The 9834-nt window shown below is 40.0% G+C and overlaps 1 protein-coding gene across 2 annotated transcripts; it reads right to left on the reverse strand.

Annotated features, from left to right (window-relative positions):
• Positions 1-9: 9 nt before the first annotated feature.
• il23r (interleukin 23 receptor) lies at positions 10-9213 on the reverse strand. 2 transcript variants are annotated; one of them, XM_044361642.1, is made up of 17 exons: positions 9122-9213; positions 8930-9034; positions 8285-8414; positions 7936-8099; positions 6941-7064; positions 6691-6857; positions 6133-6266; positions 5800-6001; positions 5601-5680; positions 5208-5403; positions 4922-5119; positions 4516-4614; positions 4220-4375; positions 2227-2367; positions 2018-2105; positions 1433-1523; positions 10-1020 (listed from the first exon to the last, which is right to left on the reverse strand). In XM_044361642.1, the coding sequence occupies exons 2-17, from the start codon at positions 8991-8993 to the stop codon at positions 358-360; spliced, it is 2697 nt and encodes an 898-aa protein (XP_044217577.1). In that variant the 5' UTR covers positions 8994-9034; positions 9122-9213; the 3' UTR covers positions 10-357. The 2 variants fall into 2 exon arrangements, with proteins under 2 accessions (XP_044217577.1, XP_044217578.1); XM_044361643.1 differs by lacking the exons at positions 8930-9034; positions 9122-9213 and having other exon boundaries at positions 8277-8361.
• Between the last annotated feature and the right edge of the window lie 621 nt (positions 9214-9834).

A 9834-nucleotide genomic window follows, 5' to 3' on the forward strand; every position in this document is an offset into this window, starting at 1 on the left:
CAACACAGCAACCCAAATGCCGTCCTCATGAATGACTTATTACTGATCTTTAAAGCATCAATAAATGATTAATTAAACACTGACAAAACCATTAGTTAATTAAGTCTTAATAGAGTGGTGTCACAACAAAGTTATTATAGTAAGGAATTTCTACATGCTTAAATCAAACTCATTACATTTTTTAATTCATTTAATAACTTGTTTTTTAACAGTGCTGATTGCAGTTACAGATCACCTGAAGTAGGATTTTCTCTGATCACACACACAAAGACGTCATCACTTGAGGTGAAGTGATGTTGAGATAATGCTTTCTTAAAAGTCAAGTTAGTAGTGCAGATTGTCCTGTTTGTGTCCCCACTACCTCTGTGTGTCGCAGGTTGTATCGATTCTGACAGCAGAAACCTGAGGGAAGTAATCACCAGTCAGTGCTGTCTCAATTGTATACTGAGATGAACAAGTGTCCACCTGGTCAGGAGTCATTCTTTCAGCCTGTTGTAAATCCACAGAGGGGGAATCCACTTCCACATTACTCTCAGCCCCCCTCCTCCCAAGTAAGAAGCCTTTATTCAGAACATTTGCTGTTTCAGGAGGTTTAGGCCACAAAAGATGATTAACAGAGCCGAGAGTCAGCCCACGAGGTGAATCAGAAAAATCCACCTCCACACTGGACAGCAAGCCTCCAAATAGTTCTCTGAATACATTTAAACACCTGTCTTCCTCCCTGTATGCTGGCATGTCCCTCTGCTCCTCTTCGGCCTCCTTCACCTCCTCTTCTTGTGGAGCAGATGCAGCAGTCTGCGGTTTGTAGCAGACATGTTCCAGCTGGCTGTCAGCAGACTTGGGATTGGTCTCCAGTAAAGGCGTCTCTACTGTAGGTCGTTGGGTTGCTGATCCAACCTGGGATGCTTCGACTTGGACAATGGGGTACACATCCTCCCTGTCCTCCTGGGAGACCAGACTGATGGGGGACAGCGGAGGGTCAATTTGGGTGGATGAGAATGATGGTTCACTTCCGCCCTGCTGGAGACCAAACAAAAATATTTTTAATATTCACTAACAGGAGCTCACAGTTGCTCACAGTTGTTGACATCAAAACAAAGTAGCTGCATGCTGCAAAGTGAAAGCAGGAAGTAACAACTGACCCCACTTCCTACTGTAGTCCAGACCAGTAAAACCTCTAGAGACTATGTACAATTTTTATCATATTTCAAAATTTTATTGTAGTAGTATTGAGAGCAGTGAAGGAAACTGGTTTCTCTCTTTTTTATGACTTTGCTAGCACGTTTCGTGGTATGGAGATTCTGGTCTTATTGCTGGTGTTCATGGAGTTGTTGCAGTTGCTGTTTTGGAGCTTGTGATAATAGTAGCTCATAGAAAAAAGAAGGAAGTATGACTGTCAACACAGCCAGCTTCATTAGCTTGCTTTAATTACCTCCAGCAGTCTGATGGCATTACTGTGTCCCGGCTTTGGCAAGTTTTCAACAAGCCAGGAAGGTCCCCAAGATATGCATCTCTGTTTAATCCTGAGATCAAACGACAATTAGGTGTTGAAAGTGTTTTCCAGTATTGATAATAATAGTTTATTATCAGATTTACTCATTTAGTAAATTTCTGCTTTATTCTGCCACTGACTCATTTGATGTGTGTATTACTAATGCTGACAATGTAAAAATGCATGATGCACAAAATCAGCATCTCCACAGCCAAAACCACTGATCACATTGATGTGCTTTGTCCAAAACTAATACAGCTTTGGCTACAGGGTTTAGGTTTCTGTTCACGTTAATCGTGCGGTTTTAGGTTCATACGCTTATATTGTGGTTTGACATTTCATGAAATCAGCCACAGAGGTATCCATCCTCATTACTAGTAAAACAAAACCTAATGCATACTCAAAATCAGTCACGAGAGACTGAAGAAATGAAAATTATGGTTATCGTCAGAATATAATATATAATAGATGATGTCTGTTTTGATGAAACAATCACATTTAAGCACAAATATTGTTCAATAATACCTTTCTCTCACACAGCTCCAGCACATCAGGTTGACTATGATCGCTATGAAGAAGGCAATGATGAAAACAATCACAATCACTGTGCCAACTAAAGGAGACGAGGAAGGAGAGACACAACAGTTGAGTAGCTGTCAGAAAATTTTGAAAATAGTTTTATGGGTTTAACAGGTTTAATAAGTGGGCCAATAGCATGGCAGCAGGTGACTGACCTGCAGGGGCTGCAGGCTGAGAGAAGATCAAATTCCCCCGCGGTCCTTCTCCTGCTGAGGTGGATGCAGTCAGCTGGAGACCCAGAGCTCCTTCAGAACAGTTGAGCCATAACTGTCTGGGGCCGAGGGCAGAAACTGTCTCTGGAGAGAAAGGAGCAAATGACCATCAGGGTTGTCTTTATGAAAGTAGCACAATATGCAAATATTGGCAAGAATAACTACTGAAATTGAGCAGCTGCAGTGATCATGATACTATGTAGAATTTTAGTGACATGAATCAGTTTTGACCATGGAAACAACACAAACAATCTCAATCTCTAAATGGACCTTGTGATATGAGTGTTTTGTGAACAATCATTACCAAGGTCCAGAATGAACTTTCAATCTCAACTTTTAAGCCAACATGGGCATGAAGTCCCTAAAGTGCTCAGAAAAATGGAAATCTGAACATCTGCAATTCCATGACAACTGAGCAAACTCGTGGTACGTTTGAAAGCTCCAGAACAACTTCTAAATGGACCTTGATGTGAGATTGTTTTGTCAGATATGGAAAATGTTTAGTTCTACGCCCTATCATCTAATTTTCCACCCTGAGTTTGTCTTTAGAAATTGAACTTGCTGGAGAGCCTAAGAACATGAATATTCATGTCTTTCATGATTTTATTAGTGTGCTGCAGCCATAACTGCTATCACCAGACAGACTAGACTATCACCACATGCTGACAATGAATTATGTTTTCAGATATACTGCAAGTAACTGCAAAAGTAGCATGAGAATAAGATATCTTGTTCAAGTAATTCTGAGTAAAAGGTCAGATGAAATTACTTAAAGGAAGAGCAGTGGCGATCAGTACGTACATACATGTCACACCAGAAAGAGGAAAAGGTAAATTCTCAGGTATCTTCACTATGGAGTTCCAGAAATAATGTATGACTGTGGCTGGTTAGCAACTGCCTTACGACTGCATGTGTGTATGTAGCCACATGGCATCCTGTTTGTGGTTAAAGCTAGTTCTAGAAAACTCTATGATTCACCGAAGACACGGTGAAAATGATGACAACCAGTGTTTGAAACATCAACGTGCTAACTACTGAACATCTACGTTCTTCAGTCATTGTCTAAAACTTTGTCAGGCTTTTTAAGACTACAAAAATGAGTATTACTTCCCAAAACTTTAATGTATGGTGATGATTTTTTTAAATCAATGCTGTAATATATGTAATGCTCCAATGGCTGGATTGTCTTTCTTGTTGTAGTCTGTCCCCTTATATTGTCACTGTTGTGCCTATTGTATTTGGCTGTTGTGTGGAAATTACAATCAATAATTGATCACAAAAAAAATAAAACAAGCATCAGCAGTATAACCCTTGATTTTCACCATGTTACTGGAAGTGAGAGCTAAAAAACCCTGCTGATGCACTGAAGCTTTGTGGGAGGGGAGCATCAATGGAATGCTGGTTGCACACTTTCCATTATGTAACAGTTAGGTGTGCTCAGACACAACATATGCATAATGCGGCATATACAGTATAATTTCCCACACATGTGGATACACATGGGCGTGCTAGACAGCCTTGGTCTGACCAAGGTAAAGTACACACGCAAACATATGGTTCAATGAACCCCAAAGCAGTCTTCTTGATGTTCAAGAACAGGAAACGACTCACAGCAAAGTTGTATTTCCTCCAAACATGCAGTAAATTTATTTTACCAGAGCATGTTAAGCACCAAAGATTATAAATGTAATGTATTTGGATCCAAATAACAAGAATACATATTTTTTCACTTATCTCTATTAGTATGTAGCCAGGTATGGGGCTGACTGCAGGATAATTCAGGTTATAAAATTACTGTCTGAGATTTTGCTGCCACCCCATGGAGGACAGAGGGATTTTGTTTATGGTGCTCATAGAATAAGAAATCTGACTTGATGCAGAAATATTTAATTTTATGGATATAAAACAGCCTACATACAAGGACAGATCTGCTCACCTCTGAGTTCTGTGTTGCTGAAGTGTAGCGTCTTGATATAGATGGTGTAGTTTGTGATGAAGCCTCTCCGCTGATCTACAGCCAGCTCATCCCACTGGATCAGGATCCGCCCGTTCTCGTGGACCAGCACTGACATGTGGGGACCAGACACTGGCTCTGCAACACATACAGTGAAGGAGATGGAGAGAGGGTAGTGAGAGAGTTTATCACATGTTAAACTCAGATGTTGACTATACATTTTACACAAATTCTTGGGATAAACTGTTCTGGGGGCATCTTGAATATATGAATCTTACTCTGTTCTTTGGAGTAGACGAGGCTGGATGATGGAGCACTAACACCTCTGCTGGTCACAGCATATAGAGAGATATTGTACCGCACACCCGCAGTCAGACCTGAAACAATACAAGAAAACTAAACCCTTTCAGCATGACCTCGATTATATTTCACAAATATTCAACTTTGCTTATGAATTTTGGCTTCAGCTGTGTTGAGAATATCAAGTTCATGGTGTAATACACCATCTGCCCACAAGAGGCCAATGCTGGGTCTTAGTTGAAGCCCTTCTGTCTTTTATACTCATAAATCTAGTTATGGGAAGAATATTCAGGGGCTTTTCTGATACAACACGTACTGTTTTATTTAACTTTATGTATATGTGTTTTTGTGTGAACATGTGCCTGAATCTTAAATGTTCTGTACCTGTGATAGAGGTGCTTTTTTGATCTTTGTCCAGTTTTTGCCACTGCAGCTCTGCCACAGGTACACTCGTCCATTCTATCACATAGTACAACAGCTCTCCTCCAGATGTTGACCAGTGTTCAGTCTTCGACCAGGAGACAAGCACAGCACTGCCGTTAGCTGCAGGAGCCAGCTCTCTTAGAGCAGGTCCAAGCACACCTAAACAGTGAGACACCAACATGGATTTCACTTTATTGAGCAACCTTGTTTAACTAAGTTTTGTCTTCTAGGTGTAATATATCTGTACCTGAGTGTCTGAATGGCACATCAGCTGGTGGAGAGGCTCCATACAAGGTGACAACACTGACACTCAGTGCTTGAACCTCTGATGGCACCCTAACTGAGTACCGGCTCAGAGAAGCAGAGCAGGGCTCTTCCTGTTTCTGACCCAGGAAGATCTTGTACTGTTGCACCTTGCCGCTGTAATCCTCCGGGGGTGGAGGCTGGGGGAAGAAGTCCATCCATCACTAAAGGTTTATTTCTCTACAACATCCAACGAGTACGTTTCATTGGTGAGTAATCAGAGTTTCTGTGTATAACTAAATCAACTTATAAAGATGGTATTTGTTGTACCTTTGTGTTACAAAATCAGCAGAAGCAATATAAAAGCCAGAGCCAGTGCATAGTTATGACACATTACCTTCCACAAAACAGTCAACATTTGTGCATTTGTCGTCTGATTGCCTAATATCCTCCACACATGCAGCTGCTGAGATGGGCCTAAAGATAAATTTGACCACAAGTTGTGTATGAGTGACGAAAAACTCAAAAATTATCACATTCACATCACTTCTGTTACATGATAAGCACGAATTTTGAGGTTAATGTTGTGAGCTTGCCTCTTCCGGGACTTCTCATGCTCTCAGATGGGCTCCATTTGCTGCAGAGTGACCTTCTGCTGGAGGTCGACCTGGATGTGCTGGTATGTGTCAGTACTGATGTTGACTTACATGTTCTCATCTGGAACTCATATTCTGTCAGAGGCTCCAGGCCATCCACTTGTATCAAACCCTCACTGAGCTCTGTTCCCTCCCTCACTTCCTGCAAAACATCAAAACATCACCTGCACACTGCCTGATAAAGGCTGATGCAAAAAAACAAACAAACAAAAAACATCACGGTTGCTTAGTAGAGACTGTTGTTTGAAAAAACATGTCATAACATCACTTTACCCAGGAGCCGTTATCTTTGCGGAGCCTGACGCAGGACTTGAGATGCTGGAAGGACTCAGTTTTCCACTGCAACATAGCTGCTATGGAATTATTCCCAAACTGTATCTGCATAATATGAGGGGTCTCTGGTATAACTACAAAAGAGAAGAATATATATATAGTGTAAGAATACTGTACAGAAGTTACAGTGAGTGTGTGTAGTGCACTGCAGCCAAATCATTCAAAATCAATGAATAAATCTGTGATGAGTCAACAGGTGAGGGCTGTTGTGACAGACGTCAAAACTTCACTGAAATAGCCACAAAGGTGAGCTGAGGCAGGAGTGAAACGATTCACTTCAAAGAAATATATGAAAAATAGAGAGATAGTTTCCTGATTGCCAGGTAAAATTAGTCAAAATGATGTTGGAACAATTGAGTGTTCACAGGATGATTAATCCCTCAAGAGAATACCAGATAATTCAGATAAAGAAAATCTAATAGAAAGCATGCTTATGTACATAGATATTCACTCATTCATAAAGATATGTGTTTATGGGTTACAGAAGTGAGAACTTACCTATATCCTTTATGCAGAGAGTAAATGGATCAGACTGTGATGCTCCCAAGAGGTTGTAAGCAGTGATGATCAACTGGTATTTAGTGTTTTCAGCTAACATTGCTCGTGGTATGGAGATTTCTTTAGCATCCTGGATACGATCTAAATGAATGTGGGTCCCATTTTCTCTGATAATAAGACATGCATTAAAAATTAGGTTTGCTGAGGTCAAAAGCATATATATGAATATATATATATGTACCTGTTGTACCTGTTGAGTGAAACGTTGTAGGTAGTAGAGAGATGTGTTTCCTGTCCTCTCTCCCACATGCAGTTTACTAAGTCAGACTTCTTTGCTGTTTCACATATAATATTTTCGGGTTTATCTGGAGGGACTTTCAAAGGCAGTGTGTGGGGGAAAAAATAGAAAAATAATCAAAAGAAATTTGTCATGGCTATTTTCATGTGACTGCTGAGAAATGCAAAGTAATACTATCTTTCACCTGTGGTTTTTTTACACACTACTGTTCCCACATACACACACAGTAGCCTATAAATGGAAACATGTGGCTCATTGACAAATAGTGCGCTATGACTTTCTCCTAGTGAGAATAATATGAGCTAATTGGGAAACATGTAAATCCTTTAAGGGTTCTATAGCGTCTTCAAAATCTAAGATGTAAATGTCATTCAAACTTTAAATTTACCACCAAACTTTTGAGAAATCAAGTTTTATGCTTTTTCTGGCTTTTTGATACTTTTGAACACATATTAATGTTATTGCTGTGCTATGTCAGGTGTCCATCCATATATAGGCGGTACCAGTACGAGTTTGAACTTGAATTGTTTGAACATTGCTGCTTCTGTTCTCTCTTTCAGAACAAACGGGTTTGAACAGCTGTGACTGGTGTTGGCCAGGTGTGAGTCACCAGTTAATCTCATACACAGGCGTGGATCTCCTCAGACTGATGTGTGACTACAGAAAACTAGCAGAAATGAAGTACACCCTGATCACCAAGCAGAATCACCGTAGCAACCACCCCAAATGCCCTGACAACCACCTAAACACAACCTAAAAAAACAGATTAGCAACCACCCAGAACACCCTAGCAACATTTAAATCACCATGATGACTATTAAGTACTTTACAAAGACTAATTATGTGTAAATTTGTATTGTCTGATTGTATGTAATTTTGTATTTGCATGTAAACTCTCCTCAAATATTCTCTTTTCTTTTTAAATAGAGAGAACCAACTCTACATACGCCCACTACGTAGGTCCAGTCCATTGACGATCTGATGATTCTGCTTGCACAGCACAGCAGATAGCGGCATCTTGACACTGGACAGGTTGAATATCATTGTAGTGCAATTTACTCTCTTCCCAGGATCCACAGTCTCACCATTCACCTCCAGGGATATTCTGGTCCTGGAAGACAGTAACACAACTGCATGAACAAAACTTTTTAGTTATTCTCATGAGGAATGTGGGAGTACATAAAACATATGTTTAACATAACATGTTAATCTGTGAATGATCTTTTAAAATAAGCATAGAGACAGAACACATTATGGTATTATATCATTATATTGTTATATTACTAACATTCCTACCCCTCTTTACATTCACTGATGTGGCAGTACACTGTTAGGTTTGAACCCATGAGGATGGGTGGGGCTGGCTTGACTGTCAGGTAGCCATGGGCGATGAAGTGATGGCAGCCAGCCAGGAGCAGAGGGCACCCTGTCCAGAAAAGTAAGATACACAGGTTTTCATAGCACTTGAGCCCAAGATTGAGAAAGAGACATCAAAAAATGTTTGGTTTTATAAGTAGATTAAATTATTAAAATTGACATATGAATAACTGCTGCATTGTGAAATACAGTTTTGTGCAATAATCCTGTCAGGAATGCAATTCTTTGACTCAGGACCTGCATCAAAAACTGTCCCATCTCCTCCCATTTTTCTTCCTGCCAATCTCTACTGCTAGCTTTGAAGTAGAGCATTTACAAAGAGAGGGTCAAGGAAAAATGTGTTTCTTTCCTTGAGTACTTGATTTTTCAAGAAACTGAAACACTTTTTTTTTTAACTTATCACTGTGGTCAGACCTGCAAAAACAGGGTTTATAACTCAAAACCACCACAGCTACCAAACTGTAATACAGTTTTCACATTGCATCAGGGACTGAACTGCACCAGAGAGAAACAGTCTAATAGTAAAATGAATGTGGACAGATAGACAGATACTGTAATACTCACACTTGATGGAAAAAAGTAGGAGAAGTGTAATAATGCATTTCCAAATGGTTGAGGAGAGATTCATCTCAGCTCATCTTTGTTAATCTCAGAGAACCCACTCAGCCGCTATAAACAAAAGTTATTCCTATTAGAAATCAGCACATTTCTTTTTGACAGAATTACTTAATGGGAATTTCCTAACTCGGAACTCACCTCAGCCATCGGTGTACAGGAGATGTTCTGGCTAACACGAGGAGGAGGTACAGTGCTCTGTTGAACTTCTCATCTTTTCAAATGCAAGTTTTTGTCTGATAACATTTACATAAGTACAAGCAGCTCCAGTCAGAGTAGCTCTGTGACACATGCACCATGGCTGATAAGAGAGATGACATTTATGTCACTGCATTAACCTGCTGACACAACTGACATTAACATGCAGTGTGTCAAAACTGCACATTTGGTTTATTACACAGCATGATAAGAGATTTAGAATCCATTGCACGTCTGTCTCCTCTATCAATGCAATTGTGTTACTGTCCTCTATCAAAGACACAACAAACATTACAAACGAAGTTACGTTGGTAGATATGTTAAGATAAAGCTCACCAGAATTTCATGCGGTCTGTGTTCCTTTATTTAGCCTTCAGGCAGAGATACCATCGAAGTTACATCTTCCTCAGATGACTTACCGTATGCAATGCATTCGACTAAAGTGATCTTTGCTGTGTGAAGTGAAACATCTTAAAGAGGCCAATGACCTAGTTTGGTGGTATTTTGGTAAATGCAGACACTTTGAACAGTTTGTGTACTTTGGTGTCCTACTTCAGTAACCTGTTTCTCCTCACCACAAGGATTCAGTTGACCTTAAACATCAGTATGGTGAACACCTGCTCTTATTAAACATGCTGCTGTTAGCAGATAACCAA

Source organism: Thunnus albacares, chromosome 9, assembly GCF_914725855.1.
Source record: "Thunnus albacares chromosome 9, fThuAlb1.1, whole genome shotgun sequence".
In the NCBI taxonomy this organism is placed as follows: domain Eukaryota; kingdom Metazoa; phylum Chordata; class Actinopteri; order Scombriformes; family Scombridae; genus Thunnus; species Thunnus albacares.